The sequence below is a fragment of the Pholcus phalangioides genome, unplaced genomic scaffold (assembly GCF_987345545.1).
Source record: "Pholcus phalangioides strain wild (caught in Gottingen) unplaced genomic scaffold, Ppha-v1.0 ptg000024l_1, whole genome shotgun sequence".
In the NCBI taxonomy this organism is placed as follows: domain Eukaryota; kingdom Metazoa; phylum Arthropoda; class Arachnida; order Araneae; family Pholcidae; genus Pholcus; species Pholcus phalangioides.
Window position 1 is genome coordinate 33,159,390 of NW_028301616.1, and position 20,860 is coordinate 33,180,249.

Genomic DNA, 20,860 nt, shown 5'->3' on the forward strand with positions numbered 1-20,860 from the left:
TAGACTCTCTGCCTTCCGGATTTTTAGTTATTTTTATGTGTTTAAAACGATATTTTTTTTCAATTGCTTACCTCGCGAGTTTTCGAACAGCACCTGCTCGGTTACCTACTGCTGATGTCGTTGTATATATATGTCTTTTGGTATTTTTCATGGAAGACATTAGCCAGTCTTGTATTGTAAAAGAACGGTTGGAAAAAATGTTTTTTCCCCCTAGAATGCAATGAATTTTTCAGGACAGTAAAGGATCGAAATGGTTTTTTTTTTGTTAACTGAGAAACAAACGAAAGTACGACCGACATTACGGGGCAGTCGTTTAACTGAAAATCCCAAAATGTCTGTCAGACAGATGGATTTTTTTCAGTGGCTGTAACTGTGGAAATGTATCGACCATGATGACTGGCTAACTTGGCGTGAATTCCATTAACGCAGGGTCTGCATTGCAGATGTGGTATAGGCATATGATGTTCCGCCGTATTACCTTTTACATACATACAGCAGTGGGGGCTGAAACTTTTGTGACCCGCTGTTTCCTGGCAGTAGTTCATCCGGGGCTCCCCAGAACAGTGCAGTAGATGTTCTGCATCCTAAACCACTTCAAAGCACTGAGAATAAGACCACATCAATGTTGTCAGTACTCTGTGACGCCCCTCGGAGCCGTGTAACACCACCTATAGAACAAGGCCTCCGCACGAAGCTTGTGACGTCAATGAAGAAGGACATTTCTCCTATTGCCATTGAATGTACTTTTTTTTACTTTTATTACCAGACGCGCCCCGCTCCCCATCCGATACAGACATCAGAGCGTTCCATGGAAAATCCAGCGAACTTTTTTCTTTCTTTTTTTCATTGAATGTGCTGCAAAAAAGGTAGAGATGTCATATGCGTCGACCTGCTATATGCAATGACAATAGGTGAAATTGCTTTCTTCAATGACATGACGAGCTTTGTGCGGAAGCCTTGTTCTATAGGTGATGTTGAGCCGTGACGCACAATTCGAGAACCACTACCATACAGGGTTCCCAGCAAAATCCGCTCTGTTATTTCCCTAATGAAAACTGAAAAATTTCCCCTGGCCTAACATTCCCGAAGAAAGAAATGTAATTCAGAATCTTAATCTTCCAAATGTTTTTCCAAGTTTCATTTTTCACCAATCACAAAATTTTTCTCTGACTTTTACCAACCGCAAATACAAAATCTGAAGCCACAACAGGCAAATTGCCCAACAATGTGGGTGGGAAAAATGAAGAAAAAGGTTAAACATATTAAAAGAAGGACAAGAGAATATATAAATATTTTGACATATTTTTCTGACCTTTGCCTGATATTTTAATTTCCTTTAGGAATTTACTCCCGGAATTTTCTAAAATATACAGGGTGATTATAATTAACGTTCCCGTACTCTGGGTAGTTTTCCTCAGAAAAAAACTGCTCTTCCGAATACAGCCAAATTTTCAGAATATCTTAATGAGACCATGGGAGAGAGACTTATGCAGTAAAAAAATTTTCAATTTTCTACCACCAGGTGAAAAGGTGGAGCTTTTTTTTTATTGATTCCCCCCTCCCCATGGATCATATAGCGTATAATACCGCGTTTCAATGGAATACGTATATCAGAACAGGTGCTACATTGGTCTGCGCAGTGTCAGTATAGCGAGTGTCAGGTTATCCAGGAAAAAGTCCCACCGGTGTCCGCAAAAGAGGGATTTTACTGTACTAAGCTCGCATGCACCTCGTCCAGGTTCCTCTATGGAATTTCTAACGAATGAGTATACATGTTGGAATGTGCGTGTACGTATTGTGAACCCAACGTGAAGTCTCAGGAGTGCTTTCAATGTGTCAAAATAGTGCAAACCATCTTTCTTCCGAATTCGGAAGCAGACAACTTGGATTGTTTTTATTTTTGCTTGGCTGGAGGTTTATCAGAGGTCTTTCATTTTTTGACGCTAAAAGACGAAGTTCATTAAAAGTATTACTATAATATTTGAATACTTCCTCTGGAAATCAGCTGACGTACCACGTACCATCGCTTAACCATTCTGTAACCGAGGTTGTTATGACTGACTTTGACTAAATATTTATTTTAATACGTCCCGGTTCGTCATTATCGTGAATTTAGTCAGTGAAGAGGAGCGAATCCTATGAAATGATCATAAGAACTAATCTTCCGTTTGTAGATCGAAATAATGCTGTTAATTAATAATTAGTGCGGGCCTCGTTCCCGGGACACGAACACCGTCTCTCATTCCAGCATCCCATAAATCCTCTCCGGGAGATGAGTTCGTCAAACTGCAGATACTAACTCGGGAAAAGGGGGGGTGAGTTTCGAACCGATCTCCCAATTTCGCGTTTTATTATTATTGTTTTTCCAGTAGTGACTGCGACCTCGAACAACCGATAAGTTACTGTCGTTGGGCGGACAGAATGTCAAGTCCGAGATTCGAACACACACTCACATACATACAGTGCAGGCGGAGCAATTTTAGATTGGCTTTCTCCAGAGTTTGACAGTTTCGGAAGCGGCAGCGTGAAATTGCTCGGTCTAGATAGATATTGTCTCGCCCTGGACTGACGAGAAGACACATTTTACGCACTCGAATGAAACAGGTGGAGCCAGCCGGCTGACTCTTTGGTATCTATCTGGAAGATGAATGAATAATTGAAACTGAAATAGGCTACCAGGACCGAAAAAAGAAAAACCGATTACAGTGTACATGCGAAACACACGCAATTTATACGGAAGTTTACCGTTATCAACTAGAAATACGGTTTACGGAGATTTGTGTGGTCCCCCGACATTTTACTTCCACCATATTTCGTGCTCGGACGTTTCGCTTCTGACATGCCACCCCTTTCAGTTCTCCCCGGACAGGGCCAATTAAATGGTTGAGTAACCGAGTGATTGCGCCTATGAAAAACTCACCTGCTCACACTCGCCCACTCACATGGTAGTATGCGATCACTCACTCAATCACTCATACTGTCACCTGCCCACTCACTTGGTCATTCATGCGATCACTTGTCATAGAGCAATGTTTCTCAAAGAGTGCCCCGCGGCTCCTAGGTGCTTCGTTAACTATATCAGAAGCATCGAGATGAGATGAAAATATTTATGAAGGTGCCTATTTATGTTTTAAAGGGGTTCTTTTATGAACACATATTTACTGAACTATTCTGGGGCGCCGCAGATGAACCATGAGGCAAGGGAGCCGCGAGGGACAAAAAAAAACCACTGGAAACGTAGAGAAATGTTTGAGAAGTGCATGTGTGGTTTAGTAGTTTTAAATGAAAACCGTATTACAGGATGAAATTTATCCAATGAATATCCTTAAATTTTGCCGCCCGAAGCAGCTTGTGCACGCTGCAACCCTTCCGAATAAGGCCATGATTATGTGTATGGGACCGTAAATATATTCTTGTGTCTTTGAATTCTTCTTTTCCATAACCAATTGGCTCTTTTTGAAACGGCCATGAAAAACAAAAATAAAAATGTTTGATGCAAAAAATGACTCAAATGTTATTAATTGAGGGAATTTGGCTGAATCTCTCAACCAATAATCTTCACGTTCATCTTGATGACAGTGCTGTGACGAAATGGATCAGAAGAAATTCCATTGACGTTCTTATCTGACAGTGGGGGGGGGGGGCTATTTTCTCCTCCATTTCGATAAGAAGTTCATGCATTCAACATAAAAGATTTCAGTTCTTCTCGAGACCTATCCAAGGTATGAAATGGCATTATCCGTATCTGACTCGAACTTTATAACAATATAACGTAGACGACTCTCTCTCTCTCTCTCTCTCGGACACTAAATGATATGGCAATGGTAAGAACTGAGCGAATGGACCAGAATTCCTGTGCAACATGATCTTTTTTGGAAATATAGCCGGGACAATTTTATTATTTTTTCCGGGAGAAAATATATCGTTTCCGGGAACTTTTGACAGGTCTAAAACTAGGCCCATGTTGCGACAAACCAGGCGCTATCTATTTTCTTTCTCCAATAGCAATGCTCTTTAAAAAGATTTTTCTTATTTTCGTTAAAAAGAAATTTAGCTAACATTTCATCTACTTTTTTTTAAGACTTCGAAGAAAGCCGAGCAGAAGAAGTTTCTTACTTATTTTTACTTTTGCGTCAATGATATTTATTTTGTTCTTTTCTACAAGACTTCAAACCAGCTTATTTCGCTATGGAATATGTATGTATATCATTCGAATCATGAATAGAATCTTGATTGTCTGGATTGTTCCTTTTCTATGGTCAATTGGTCCTTTCTGAGTGGCTATTTTATAACGAAAAAGAAAGTGAATACTATTAATCAAGTGAATACCGTTGAAATTTCTCAACTAATTATCTCCATAACAATAGTATCCTGAAATGGATCAGAAGAAGTTTCATTCAAGTTCTTATCTGACGTGGGGGGGGGCACTATTTCCCCCTCCATTTCGGTATAAGAAGCCTACGCAACATAAAAGTTTTCAGTTCTTCTCGAGACCCATCCAAGGTATGAAATGGCGTTATCCGTATCTGACACGAACTTCATAACAAAAGAAAGCAGTAGAAGTCTCTCGTCTCTCTCGGACACTAAATGATATGACAGAATTGTAAGAACTGAGCGAATGGACGAGAATTCTTCGGCAACATGATCTTTTTGGGAAATAACAGCCGGGATAGTTTTTTTTTTTTTCTATTTTCTACCAGGAGGAAATATATCGTCTCTGGGAACTTTTGACAGGTCTAAAACTAGGCCCGCGTTGCGACAAACCAGGCGCTATCTATTCTCTTTCTCCAATAGCAATGCTCTTTAAAGAAAATTTTCTTATGTTCGTTTAAAAAAAAAAAAAATTTAGCTAACATTCCATCTACTTTTTTTTTTTTTTAAGACTTCGAAGAAAGCCAAGCAGAAGAAGTTTCTTCCGTATTTTTTACTTTTGCTTCAATGCGATTTTTTTTTTTTTTTTCCTTCTCAACAAGACTTCAAAACTAGCTTATCTCGCTTTTTTTTCTTATATTATTTATTTTTCTGGGATGTGAGCTTTCGGATCTATTCTACTTTCCGCTCGCCGGAGCAGGCGCTGGCGAAATTTTACGGATTGTCTTTTCCCAAAACTGGAAACGGAGCAGGAGAATGAAGTAAAGAAGAAGGGGGGAAAAAAAGAATAAATAAAATAACCGATAACAACAAAAGGCGTAAATAACAAAGGAAAGCCATTAGGCTATAACAATGATAACAGTTCTAGCGCAGTGCGTCGGGTTTAGAGAGAAAAAAAGTTGGTGGAAGCAAACATCTCTCGGAACAAGGCAAACTATGGTGAATAGAAAAAAAAATATATATATATTTCTCTTAACATGAAATATTCATTTCGCCAAATTCAAGGAAATGTCACCCGAGTAATGTATGTTATCAGTATTGTTTGAATTCTCTGATACGAAATACTAACAATCGGGGTTGTGATTTGAATATATAGTTCTCTTAAATCAGTTATCACGACACCTCGGATATAACTCGAATGAATGAATGACGGTCACGGCTGATTTCCACGGAGAATAGTAGTAATGAACCTCGCACTTAACGTCAATGAAATGCAACCATCTCGGATAAAACGACAGATTCATCGGTAATTTTGCTTTCATTTTAGTGTTGAATTCTCAAGAAATTCCTCGAACTCGAATTTAACGCATTAATTTAATACCAATGAGTACCCAAATATTACATAATTTACAAAGGATGTAAACTTTTTTTGTTCAGAGAACCCTTTGTGCCATAAAACCAATAATGTACTAAAACGAATATCAGTGTGCCCTCGTGCCAATAAGATGAAGACCACGGTCTCCCTTACTGAATAATGCTCGGCACATAATAATAACATAGCACGTAAAAAGAATAAAGTAATCACTTCCCCCCTCCAAGTTCAGGGACTTCCCCTGAGACCGTTTCAAGGACCCCCCCCCCCCTGGTAAAAAAAAAAACACAGTGCTAGTGGAAATGTTATGATCGGAGTTGTTTCAGTTAGGCTGAACAAGGTTCAGCAAATGAAGAAGCTCCCACGAATCGGAACCTATAAGAGGCCGGGGCTGTACTATTACCCGACATATATGTAATATTTTTCGGGCATCTAATATTTCAAGTTACATGCCCAAAGATCGGGGTATTTATACATTAAATACTTATATTATATACTTATTTCAGGACTAGCCAAATAAATTTAGGCACTAAAAAAATTGTCTCAGAAGCCAAACATAGTTATTTTCCCAAGAAAAATTATCGCAAATATTTTATTTTATTTTTGCCCGACTTTTCCGAGCTTTATTAACCCCCAATTTCCTCTAGCACGACTCATCATTATGAAATCAGATTTTGTGATAGAAATTTTAGGCACCAATACCGACTTTATAGTCACCACGGTGGCCTGCTGAGATTTTCAAGACCTGCTTCATTTATGTGAATATAATTTCATGCCAGCAAAAAGAGCATGTGCATTCAATAACAGAAAAAAGGGTTTGTTTATTTCTGCGTTATTTAGCTATATAAGGAGTGCATAACCCATAGCATCTGAATATATATTCCATATCAGTCTCTATACTTCAACGACACTAATTTGGTGGTCTCTTAACTATTTCAATAACCAAATTTCCTTGCTCTTTCTTAATTGCTGAAATAACCAAATTTTTTTTCTTTTTTTCCGTTCTAAATTTCCTTCTTTTCGTTTATTTTTCTTTCTTGTTCAAATTTCCATGTGAGTGAACTATAAATTATTTTGTTTGTTACTACGAATTTTAAAAGTGATTAGTGTCTATAAAATATCCGAAAAATATTTTCCTATGACTTTTCCATAGAAATTTTACGGAATTTTATTATTTTTTTCCTAACGGACAGATGCAACTGATCATATGAATCGATTCTTTAAGATCATCGAAGGTCAAAACTTTCAACTTCTCTCCATCGCCGAACACGATATGTCGATGAAGATTCAATGAGATCTTTGACTTTAAACGTCTCAAGTGCTTCATCTCTATGGCCCATCAAAGTTCAGAAAGAAAGAGGGAAAAAAATCATCATCAAAAGAGGATAAGAAAATTAAGTGGGAAACATTTTCAAGAAACTTGTGCGCGGGGAAGAAAAGAAAGTTACAGAAAAGTTCGGGTTGATGGCGAAAGTTTTCAGAAGAAAAAGATGATGATGAGAGAAAGAGTTTCAATGCACTTCGTACATCAATTCCTATTGAAGAGAAGAAACCATTCACTCCCACTTTTCAAAGAGCTTCACAATTACAGGGCTCTACGAAAAAAATCCAGGAAACATTATAAGTTATATGAAGGGAAAACTCAAATGGCTGGAAAAAAATAAATTTCAGGACTTCGTTTCTCTTTATTCTCTTTTGGGGGAAAAAATAATTTTCGTTATATAAGATTAATAGTTTATAATTTCTTGAATTACCAAAATGAAATTAGAATTTTTCTTTGGAAATGAAAAATACAGAGCATTAGCGATCGCCATTGATAAGCATCGCAGAATTTATGTTAAGGAAAATATCGAATAGACGTCAAAAATATTCTATCACTTGAATTAGTATATAAGCGTCAGAAAGGAGTCAAACTTCTATGGCTGATAAATTCTAAAGCTACAGTAAAATGTGAATGTGAAAATCCATAGACAGCGGAAAATTCGATAGCTGCACTTATGTAAAATAATGGCATTGACCTACTACTACTCAACCGAACATGCACCTCGCGCTCATTCCTCTGAGGAATTTCTAACGAATCTGTACATGTCTGAACGCATTCCTCTGAGGAATTTCTAACAAATCAATGCGTGTCGGAACGTGTTGTGTGAGTGTATGTACACGCTATGACCCCGACGTATTTATGTTGTTACAGGGGTGTTACTGTATCGTGTTCTTGTTAGTGCTGTTCAATATTTTAAAGTAAAGATGGTAAATGCTTGAATTTTTTCCTGCTATGTAAGTGTCTTGTTGAAGGTCTGTCTGCTTTCTGCGGAGAGACTTTTTTAAATGGGAGGCCGGCTCTCACTCACGCCTTGAAGTCTTGAAAGCTAATTTCAGATCTGAACTTCAAAAATGGCCATCACGTCTAGTGTGTGTGTGTGTTTTTTTTGGTCATTTGATATTTAACACTTAAATGCTTTTTTTCGCACTGACAATTTCTGTGCTCAGATGGAAAAATGTAATAAGTCACTTTTTCAAAATTTCACGATAGTAAGTTTGTAAACAGCATTTTGCCAAAATGCTATATTGTGGATTTTGGATTTATTGGAATTTGCCTCCGTTGTTTCCTCATAAACTAAAAGAGGAAAGACGAAATTTTGTCACCTTCTAGAATATTTACGAACGAGACCCCGGAATGCGAACAAATCAATTTTTGGGGAAAAGTGGTTTTTTTTTACATTTTGCCCTCTGAACACTGATTTTTTTCACAGTTGCTGACATGTGTAGAACGCCTGAAAAATCGTTAAATAATCTATTCCGAACTGTACTGCTTATACAGGGTGTTAAATAGGATGTAGAGGGGACGTAAAATCGCATGTAAAAGAAATGTATTGGAGTAATATTAATTTCCGAGTATACAACTACCTTCTTTATAATTCAAACTATAGTAAGGGTTGCAAACTTCAAGGTAAAAGCAAAAAAAGGCATTTTAATAAATTAGCGAAATCGCAGACACACATGCTCTGCAATCAACAAAGAGTTATTGTCGGTAGGCTGGGGCATCTGCCAGCAAATTCAAAACATAAAATAGAAAGAAAATCATTTCAACTCATGTGCAAAGTTGATTCTGAATTTCTATTTTTAAACTAGCTGCAGTAATGAACGTTTAACGGACCCCTTTGCACATATACAAAGCTACGCATTTAAGGGTTAATATTTAAGATTTTTCAAAATTAGCGTATTTATATGCCATACATCCCAGTAATATGTACTGAAGGACTTGTGAAAGTATGAAGAACATTCTCTCTGCAATAAAATACGATCAATTAAGTGGTAACTACATGGCGAACTGAAAGTCCGTAATATCCCGTCTTGCTTAAGCTTCACAAAATCCTGTTGCTTTCTTTGCATGTGGAATATTAAATCTCGAGTAGTCATTCATCGTTATAAAAGAAAATATTGGCCGAAATGAGATGTCTTCAATTCCAAGAGAAAATAATGTAACATTCATCATAATCCTCTTGTTGATCTGATGTTTTGAGGCCACCACTTCGCATTAAATTGGGGCCGATGAAAAAACATTTTCTGAATGCCACGGATGATACTAGCCTATGTTTCTAGCACTGCCAAAAAAAATTCCGAAATTAAATGAGGCAAAACCAAACAAAAAAAATAATTTTTAGGTCTGATATCATACATATATTACGACTTTTTTAAGAAAATTCTTGGGTTTTGCTACTGAAATACCTTTTAAAAAATTCCTCAGAACTTCAAAAAAAAAATTGTAAAAATTAAGACTGTCATCGATTTGTTGGAAAATTGCCATTTTCTCTTCTTTATTCATCCGAGAAAATGAAGACAGACGCAAATTTTACTCGTTGTGAAAAATAATCATACTTTAATTTTATGTTTCCTCAAATTAAAATTTTAGGGCAGCGGAATTTTCCTCTTTTTGTTGATATTTTTTTTTTGTTCTAAATTCAATTTTAAATTTCATATCAACCATAGAATTTTCATCCCTCTTTCGGACAATCACCTGGTATTAGCAAATGTGTAAATGGATATGAAATTTTTAAATCTTACCTTGACCTTCGAGTCGTTGGGTCTTTCATAACCATGACTTCGGTTATCTCGCCGAATTTACTAAAGTACTCCCTAAGCCCCTCTGAATAGAAGGAAAAAAAAAACTAATTAGTTTGATTAGCTGTGATTTTCAAGTAATATAAGAAAATTTCACCTAAAAATAAACAAAAATTTTCTATGATGTTTTAAGGAGAAAGAATATTCTATCATGAAATTTCGTTTAAGCAGCACATGAATATTGTGATTCATTTATGTTGTTAGCATAACTCTGTCAACGAACATTGTTGAATAACTTTACAAGAACATCATATCGTATTGAAGTTTTCATATGTGCATATGTCATGGTAAGCGTTATAAATCCGTTGATTATGCATAATCACCAACCATTTTGGTAAACTTGATAAGTTTTGTTCATATATTGGAAATTTGTAACATTCACCGCTGATTATGTATAATTCCCAGGCTGAATCGGTAATTATTATGTATCGTCAATGAAATTTACTAGAATTGTGGGTGCGTAAACTTCAATATAATATGGTGAATTCAGTCGGTTATACTGGTTCTGTTCATACATGTTAATAAATGCAAAGAAAACAAGAATTGCGAGGACACTGATAAAAAAAAATTTTCATTCTTTTTTAACATATATTTCAATCCAATAAAAATTTTATGTCAAAATACGTGTAAAGCACGCATCACGTACGGGCGAAACTGATTCGTTGCCGAATCAAAGTGTTATTTTCACGTGACTTCTTTCATATTTCTGAAACATAGCAATTTCATTTGGGAGTTATTGTGCAAAATCATTTGTAAAAGTGATAAATGTGAAATTTATCGAACTTCCTAGATAATTATTCGGTGATTATGCATAGTTACATATTTGTTACATTCGCCGTAACATATAAATCACTCATTTCTATTGATTCTATTTTAATACGCATGCCGCAAGTGATTATGAAAGTTAGACAAATAATTTCAATTATTTTCTTGTTTTCCGATCGACGGAAACTAATAGAAAATTATATTTAAAAATTTAGCTAAAAAAATGATTACATTATGACCCTTATTCCCACATTGGAACGTCAACCCATTTGTACCTCAAGGAGATTTAGCCTAATATAATATTTTAGCCTTGCATCTGGATGTTGCATATTTTAGCACTTGCCAAATGACAACCCTACTCAAAGATTGGCATCGAAAAAATTCTCGAGAAGCCATTTATTGTTTAGACAATGGACAAAACTAGTTTTAATCTTAAAAAAATGCGCCCCACGGACTCAACAAGCAATTTAGGCCCCGCAGTGACCGTGTTAAGAAAATATGAATTCTTTTTTTTTTAAAGCTTGGAAAATCTCAGAAGTTCTATACAGAGGTCTTCAACCTTCTTCTAGCAGTGAGCACTGTCTGTACCCATCATAAAAAAAAACCATTCTAATGCCAAGTCTGACACATTAATGCATGAAATCAGGATGATTTTAATTCTCGAATGCAGTTTGTACAAGGCTCCTAATCGGGACGTTCATCAAATGCTCGCGAGCATGAAATACGACGCAAGCGTAGAGCACTATGTATGGGTGCTTCGAAGGAGCACCACGGTGATCGTAAAAAGCAGGTTGAAGACGATTGTTCTATATAGATATATGCTTAGATATACGTTCTTTATATGGTTTGGTATCTAAGGAATTCAGAATCAATTCAAAATATTTCTTACACGGTACTTTCTCAATTACTCATACAGTCGAATCCCATTATACCGAACTCCAAGAGACCGGAGAAATGACTTCTTTATAATGAAATCTCATTATAAAAGAAATCCAGGATTTCCACATTGTTCCTCTGTAAACTTTTCTGGGGGATTGTTGCATCTCGTTTTCGTTAAAACGAGATGTTCGCTATAACAGTGTTTGCTAAAATGGGATTCGACTGTATTTGTTTTATTCCGTAATATTATGACAAACAAAACTTCACAAATGACAAAAGAATGGAATAACACAAAAAAATGCATAAATAAATAAATAAAATTATCAATTAATGATATAGAATTGTTTCTTTTTCTTGATATGGATGAAGATAGTCCACTTAAATTTGGAGGAATGGGTCAATTACATACGAAAACAGACATATTGGTCAACTCGCATAGCTGTTCCATGTCTTCTCCAATTCTAAATTGAGCAGATTGTTTGCTTCTATCGACCACAGTATTTGCGGGAAATGTAACTGACCCTCGTCCGAATGAAGTTCAATCAGTGTAAGATGATTCCCCCCATTAAAAACAGCCTAGTTCATATCTCTATCCAATGCCAATGAAAGCAGAAAAACAAAATTACGACATTTATTCTTCTTCCGGCTTTTAGATTCAGTTTTCTTTCTCATTTATTACTACGAGATATCGAAAAACATAACTAAATTGACGGAACTTCGAATTCTCCTCCGTGAGAAGAAAATTAATCGCCAACAACTCACCGCTACACCATTCACTGATATGACAATTCACCGCTAGAAAAATTCACACAGGAAAAATTCTTCGGCTAAGCGACATAGTGAGTGAGTGGATGATTAGTTGAATGAGCAAGTGGGTGACTTATCGAGAGAGTTAGTCACTGAGTGAGAAAATGAGTTAGTGAGTGAGTGAGCAGGTGAGTAAATGAGTGAGCAGGTGAGCACAAATGAGTGAGTAGATGAACAGGTGAGCAAACGAGTGAGCAGATGAGCAGGTGAGTGAGCAATTGAGAAAATGAGTGAGCAGATGAGCAGGTGAGTGAGCAATTGAGAAAATGAGTGAGCATATGGGCAAGTGAGTGAGCAGTTAAAGAAAATCAGCGAGTGATGAGTCTCCCATATGGTCACTCACTCAATCTCTCCTTCACTTAGCAACTCAACCAATCATATAATTACTCACTCACGCTGTCGCTCAACCACTCAACTGATCACCCATATGGTCACTCACTCGGTCACTCACACATTCACCAATTCACTAGTATCTTCACCCAATCGCTTTCTTACTCACTCATTAAATCACCTATGCGGTCACTCACTTCAACGCTCACTCGGTTGGTGTAACTCACTCGCAGGCTAATACTGTTATTCACTTAACTCGGTCACTCACCAAATTGCTAATTCGGTTACTCACTTAACTTGGTCACTCGCCCAATCGCTTGATTACTCATACTGTCTGTCACTCACTTACTCGGTCATTCATACGGTCATTCACTCTCTCTCTAGCTTTAACGCTAGTGCATTCACCAACTCATTGAAAGTCACTCACTCGCTCACATGCTCAATCACTCTGTCAGTCACTCGCACACTGGCGGCGAATTGTTGCACCTTAAATTTTCCCAAATGTGAGTTTTCTTATTGGTAAATTGCTGTCAGTGAAAATTTTCTGAATACCGTCTTATCAACCCATTATCCCTCCAAACATCAGTGTTATCAGTATAATACACCAAAAGAAGAGAAAAAAACAAGAATGATAATAATTATTCAAACTTTTAAACATAGCAAATACCAATAACGATAACAATAAGTATTCTACCTGGGGCAGTCTGCCAACTTAAGCCACCAACAAACATTTTCCTGAAACATAGAAAAAAAAGAAACACATACTTTTATACGAGTAAGCATTCAGAATACTACATTATCAGAGAAATAAGCAATAATGATGCGTTTTATTTTTTACATTTTTATGTGGAAAGTGCTCGAGAGTGAAGAAGATACAAAACATGAGCTCTTTCCTCTCACGGAAAATATTCTAAATATGAGAAAGAGGAAAAACAGGAGTCCATTGATCGGCTATTAGTTATGAGAAGGTTGCCTATTTAGCAGTTATGTTTATAGCGCGAGTGGAAAGTCATTCTTCGGCTGCTTAATGTCAAGAGGCTGAAGCTCAGCGGCAGGTCCAGCCAAAAAAAAATAATAATAATAATAATACTCTTTCCCGTTAGCGAAAGACAAGCTGTTAGCGTTTACGACCCCGAACCGAGTTTTTATGGCCGTGTGTTGAGCTCGAGTATACCTACGGTACTCCCGAAGCGCTAGTTAACCACCGTCCCTGCGACAGTATAAAACCCTCCGAATGCGCACCAGTAAGTAAGTAATATGTACACAACACTACAAAAACAACAAAACACGTATAAAATAAAGGAGGGAGGAGGGGGGGTCTTTCTTTTTATCGTCTTACTGCTGAACAGCTGAATGCAAATAAGATATTTTTGTTTCTTCGGTTGTGGATATCATCTATCGCCGGGTTTCGCGAGAGGAAATTGGCAAGTGAGGAAATTGTTCTTAATTCAGTGAAAATTCTTAACACCATCTCTTAATACAAAAACGCCAACTGGGGCTGATATGTCTCCACTCAGCGCTTCACGCTACTAATGCGTGTTATAAGGAATTGAAAAGTGTGCCCACAAACAAATACTTTTTGTGGGTGTAGTACACTTAGCACTATAGTACACTTAGCACTGCAGTACACTTAGCACTGTAGTACACTTAGCACAGAGTAGCTAAAAGAAGTAGAAAAACAACGTAAGCTTCTAACAGGAACAGGTAAGCAGAGCACGTAGGTCGCTCAACCCTTCGAAAAGAGCGGGTTACATAAATGACTTGAAAATACTGATCCTCAATAAAATATAAATATCCAGAATTTTGAATTTATCTTTCACAATTTTGAACGAAAATATAAGGATTATTATTTTTCCCGTGGACCAATTCGCCGCAGTCTTCTATGTGACTTCGAGACGTGAATCCGAGCCGATCTCCCCGCTAAAAAAGTCACGCCGCAGAGAGAGAGAGCAACAGGCTTACAACCATACAATTATTCAATCATTACACTTCACTCATAGTTAGAAAAACTGATGGCAGATGGCAGCACTACAAGCATCACACCGAAACAAACTACTTCACGTTAAGTTCACAACACGTACACGCACATTCCAACATGTAACAATTCGTTAGATGTTCAGCAGTGGAATGTGGACGAGGGGTGCATGTGTAGTTTAGTAGTAGTAGTCTTCGATGTAAACTTACACCAGAGGCCTCGGCAACAAAAGGCTAAACCACAATTAAACACAAGATATACAACAACAACAAAAAACAATTCGGCATCCAACAAATGGTTGATATTTTAAGAGTTGAAATATATATATTTATTTACAAGATATACAGAAGACTGGATGTTGTGAAGATATTTATTATTTGAGATGTTAATTTTTTAAGGAAGGAAAAAACTCATCTCTGCCTCTACCGGGAGTCGAACCCGGGTCCCTTGATTGCCGGACGAGTGCTCTGACCAGAGCAATCGAGGGACCCGGGTTCGACTCCCGGTAGAGGCAGAGATGCGTTTTTTCCTTCCTTAAAAAATTAACATCTCAAATAATAAATATCTTCACAACATCCAGTCTTCTGTATATCTTGTATTAACAAGTGGAGAGCGACATTCATGTCATATATTTATTTAATTTGTAGTTAAGACAAAAAAGAAAACTTAAGAAACAATAAAACAGTCGAACTGATGACGATTCGATTGTTGGCATTTTTTTAGTACCTAACTAACAATCATATAGTACATTTTAGTTCCATTTTAGTTCCTCATCAGATGACTCCAAGAGCAACATTTGGCACGGGTTCTAGCATAAAGTATTCCAATATATGAAATTAAAAAAAAAACAAGCTGGAGTCTCTGTTAATTCTTAATTACAAAAAAAAAATTGGCAACGATATTGTTCTGGATCTAGCTCGAGATGACATTTTGATGACAGAAATACTCTTTATCATTACGCACGAGCAAACTTGCCATCATTAAGCTCATGATCATTCTTAAACGATGAACACTTGTAACATATATTATTAAAAATAAAAAGAAAATTATATACTATTTTCGTATTATCCTTGTGTCGTCACATCATCAACCGCTACGTGTGGTATTCGCATTACTGGAGCCATAAAATTTCTAAAAACTGATACCCACAAAGATGTAGTCCCACCCTACACAGACAATAGAAAAATAATACAGTAACTGACAATAATCTTGTCCGTATTGTAGAAATATCGATTACCGTAATTTCCTGCGTATAGGTTCATTGATGTAAATTTCACTACTTCGAGGATAAATGTCATCGTATAATCCGCATATTGCGTAATTTGCCTGTTGTATCCCTTGTATTTGTATATACAAATTTAGTTGTCTAATACTGAAATCTTACATGCATAATAAAAAGGATTGTAAAAAAAATATCGATTTTTCTATCTATACGCCATCTATGTGTTACAGTAAATGTAATAAATCCGGTTATTATACATAATCACCAGCCATTTTTGTAATATTGATAGATTTAATTTCAGCAGAACTCGTAAATTGTCGATGAAATTACTGAAATTTACCGGAATTGTGAAAATACACTTCAGTTGATACATGTGAAGAAAGTCAACATTACAAGACTGATAATAATTTTTGTTTTCATCCTTCTCACACCTATTTTATTTTTAGTTCATTTTTATGGCAAAACACGTGTGGCGTACGCATAACACACGAGCTAAACTAATAAACTGATTAGATTAAGAGAAGACAGTTGATCATTTTTCCTTATTTATCAAATTTACCAACTTCATTTCGGAATTATACATAATCGTTGGTAAAAGTGATAACTGTAGTGAAATTTATCAAATTCACCGAGAGGATTGGTGACTATGCATAGTTATTAATTTATACCATTTAGCGAGACATATACAGTCAAACCTCGTTAATGAGTCACTTTTGGGAGAGCAAAAATATGACTTGATAAGCGGAGTGACTCGTTAAACGGAGTAAGCCATAGCTGTGCCAATTCCTGCCTGAGGATAATTGGGATCATTATATTCTCTCTTCAATGCCTAATGTAAATGGATGTCTGTTCCAAACAAAAAGAAATGAACAAAATAATTTTTTTTTTCACACGTCTTTCTGACAAAATGCATTCACTAAAAAATTCGAACTCATCTGCTGAGATATTTTTCCTTAAATAGAAATAATATAACATTAAGCGTTAAATAAAAAGGAAAGAAAGACAACAAAAATAACATTTGGATAGAGAAGAGACGCAATGAACAATATTAAAAAGCAAATTTCATCTGTCAATGATGGAAATTTCGAATAATACATAGACTTGTTGGTTAAGTTATTGCATAAAATATATAATTTTTCTCCTTGCATCTATACATCTTTGAAAAAAAGTTTTTATTCACAGATTAGTTATTTAAAATATAACGCATAATTCACAGTTCTACACAGTACGATGACATATATTTTTGGTTAATAATTCATGGTAATATTTATTAGCATTTTTGTTTTTGTCCATATACTTAATATTAAGTTCACACATATATCTAAAAGATAAAATTGATAAAATAACAAAAAAAAATGTTATGCATACTAAAAGTTTAATTCGTTTTTTGTCATCCGTAAGTAAAATATAACAGAAAATGAAACAATATATTCAGCATTTGCCGTACAAAAAAAACGAGAGATGTATGGGGTTTGGCATGGTTGTAGGAATTGATAAGTTGAAGCCATCCATTTCAAAGCCTAGCGACATGAATGTACTTTTTTGTCATTATGCATTCTCCTCGATGTGCCTAATTCTAAATGGGTGTTTGTTCCGATACGAGAAATTTGATCGCAAATAAAAAAAAGAATGAATAAACACGTATATGTTTTTGTCTTTCACACGCCTTATTTGAAAATATGTATTCACTAAAAAATTCGAACCGATCGAGTTCATAAAAACAAAGTAAGGACACGCAAAATAAAACAACATTTGGATAAAGAAGTAGGAAAATGCAAAAAATTAAAAAGCAAATTTCATTAGCCAATATATGAACTCTTAAATAATTATTTTGAATATATAATAATAAATGTATAATTCTGTGGTGTTTGGTCAGAACATATCTCCAAAAACGACTTCTTGATCTAAAAGTAAGTCTTGCTAATTATTACTAATTAGAAGTGAGATAAATGCACGAATACGTGCGTACGGCTAAACAACATGCTGATGTATGATATTTTCATTTGTATTTGTGTGTATGCTTTATTTTGGATTTTTAAATGACAGTGAAAATGCTTGTATGTCAAAAATGTGATTTTGGAGTTATCGTGTTCTGACCAAACACCACAGAATTATTATAGTAGAAGGCGATTTTATGAAGGTTTTCAACAGCTGGCTGATGTGAAGATGAATTTAATAATAGGGAAAATTCAACTGCCCTGGCGGGTATCAAACCTTGATCTACGAAAATATACGGAGTTGTTGCCTTTGTAGTTTAGTGGTTTAGGAGCGCTCACCCGGTAAGTGAAAATATTTGGGTTCGATTCCCCGCAAGAGGCGTTGAATTTCATCTCTTTCCTGCATTCATCTTCGCATCAGCCAGCTGTTAAAAACCTTCGTATGGATAGCGAAGAATGACATCATCCTTGGAAGTTGTTTCTGGTCACGTTGTTGTATGATATGTTGATTTTTCTCCTCATATCTTCAAAAATCATTTTTTCACAAATTAGTTATAGTATAAGTGAATAATCCCAGGAAGTTCTACGCATAAAAATACGGTGTGTTTAAGCATTTTGGTTTTTTTCCAAATAATTAATATCAACGTTTCAAATATATCTGATGAGATAGAATTTATAAAATTACTATTATTTGAACATATCAGCGTTTCTCAACCTATCCTTCCGTGGACCAGAGTTGATCCGCACGCAGACTTAATTGGATTCTAACTGAATGGAAAATCATTCGATTGTTCAATTTATATTACTAACTATCCATTTCAGTTCAAATAAAAATTTTATCTTAATACTAAGGTTCTTCCTACTTCATCAAGGAAAATACTGGAAATTTCTGTCCTGAATACTGTATACAAGTGATTGTAGCCAAAAGACGTAATTCATTACAAATTTCCTAATTACCACAAAAATAGATGAAGTGTGAGGAAATAAAGGGCTGCTGCAAATCGCAGTAAACAAAAATGTATTTGGCGAAGAAAAAACACTCAAATGAATGGATGACCATATTTCATTGAGAAAAATAAGGGGAACTGTGATCTTAAATACTGTAAAGTACGAGGAGTCACCAATTATCATCAGAAACGTTGCGATAAGTAGGCAAAATCCCTAATTGAAGTTAAACTCGAGGAAAATTTAAAAAGTGGGGGGGGGGGAAGCGTTGAACTTGACAAATACGTTTGATGAATATTTGTATTTATATAACCATAATTAACATAAACGCTTTTTATTCACGATTTTAGTAAACATTCCAAATTTAAATAAGGGATGTTGAAAAAACTGGGTTTGAATATATAAAAACAATTCGAAACAACTGAAAACACTAGAATGTCCCGTAATCCCGAAATACGGACACAAGTGGTCCGTTGAACTGTTTGATATTTTACTGGTCCTTGGGTTTGAAACACGGTTGAGGAAACGGTGGAGAACATATCAAAACAGTTCAATTTATTTTGTGGCATCCGGGAGTAAAATAGAGTAGAGAAGAGGAATAATGGGGTTTTTTTTTTGGAAAATTTAGTATTTATCGTATAAAAATACTTAAAGATGTAAAAGAGGGGGGGGGTAAAATAAAGTAGAAAAGATATTATTTGTGAAAACTTCGGCATTTATCGTACAAAAAACTGAGAGATGTATGGAATTTGGCATGGTTGTACGAATTTATACGTCCAAGCCATCCATTTCTAAGACTAGCGACACCATTATGTATTTTTTATTATTGTATTTTCTCTTCACAATGCCTAATCTAAATGGATGTTTGTTCTGATACGAGAAAGTTTATCTAAGAAAGAAAAGAAATGAATATTTCTTTTTGTCTTTAACACGTCTTTCTGACAAAATGCATTCACTAAAAAATTCGAACGATCGGGTACATAAAAAAAAATTAACACATTAAACGTTCACTAAAAGAGAGAAAAAGGAAGGGCACACACAAGAAAAACAACATTTGGGTAAAGAAGGAGGACAATGCAAAACATCAAAAACAGCGAATTTCATCAGCCAATAATGGAAATCTTGAAGAATAGATAAAGTTATTAGTTACGTTTTTGTATACAATGTATGATTTTTCTCTTCGCATTATACATCTTCGAAAAAATTATTTTTTCTCAGATTAATTACTTAAAGTATAACGTAACGGTTCTACACAAAAAGGTAACATGTATTTAAGCATTTTTTGTTTTTGTCCGTATATATTTCATATCAGGTTCATATATATCTAGAAAAAAAAGAGATAAAATTTATAAAATTACAAAAGTTTTAAATGTATCCTAAAAATTTAATTGATTTTTTTTGTCATCCGGGAGTAAAATAGAAAAAAAAATGAAACAATATATTCAGCATTTGTCGTACAAAAAAAAACGAGAGATGTATGGGATTTGGCATGGTTGTAGGAATTGATAAGTTGAAGCCATCCATTTCAAAGCCCAGCGACATGAATGTACTTTTTGTCATTATGCATTCTCCTCAATGCCTAATCTAAATGGATGTTTGTTCTGATACGAGAAAGTTGATCTTAGAAGCAAATAGAAAATAAAATAAATATATATATATTTTTTTTTGTCTTTCACACGTCTTTCTGACAATATGCATTCACTGAAAAATTCGAACGGATCGGGGGTACATAAAAAAAAATTAACACATTAAACGCTCGCTAAAAGAGAGAAATAGTGATAAGAAAAAGGAAGGACACACAAGAAAAATAACATTTGGATAAAGAAGAGAGACAATGCAAAACAAAAAGTGAAAAAGAAATAAGAGAGAAAAGTATGAATAATGGTTAAAGTAATAAGGCTGGCTAAAGTTGTTGCTTGGGCTTCAAGGGGGGGAAACAGAATGTACTTGCCAAACAGTTTTGAGAGCATTGTCAAGAGTGTCTTCCGCAAAAAGGAACTCGGATGCTGAAAGAAAAGGAAATGGCAACCAGAGAGAGAGAGAAAGAGCGGAGGGAGTCAATGTGTAATGCGTAAAAAGCGCCGACATCCGTATAAATATTCATCAAGTCCGCAAAAACAATAAATCAAACTGAACAATAGAGCCGTAAATACATTCATAGGAAATGAACTGAGCATTTTTCGTTCAGCTGCTGC

At 35.5% G+C, this 20,860-nt stretch overlaps 1 protein-coding gene across 12 annotated transcripts in view; it reads right to left on the bottom strand.

Moving 5' to 3' along the window:
• Rbp6 (RNA-binding protein 6) overlaps nt 1-20,860 on the bottom strand; it is a 481,799-nt gene that overhangs the window by 421,725 nt on the left and 39,214 nt on the right. For all 12 annotated transcript variants that reach the window (XM_089250878.1, XM_089250879.1, XM_089250884.1 and 9 more), the window contains exons 2-3: nt 13,281-13,321; nt 9,749-9,830 (exon numbers count right to left, since the gene is read on the bottom strand). In XM_089250878.1, coding sequence (XP_089107004.1) covers nt 9,749-9,830; nt 13,281-13,321 — 123 coding nt within the window. The remainder of the gene's footprint in view (nt 1-9,748; nt 9,831-13,280; nt 13,322-20,860) is intronic.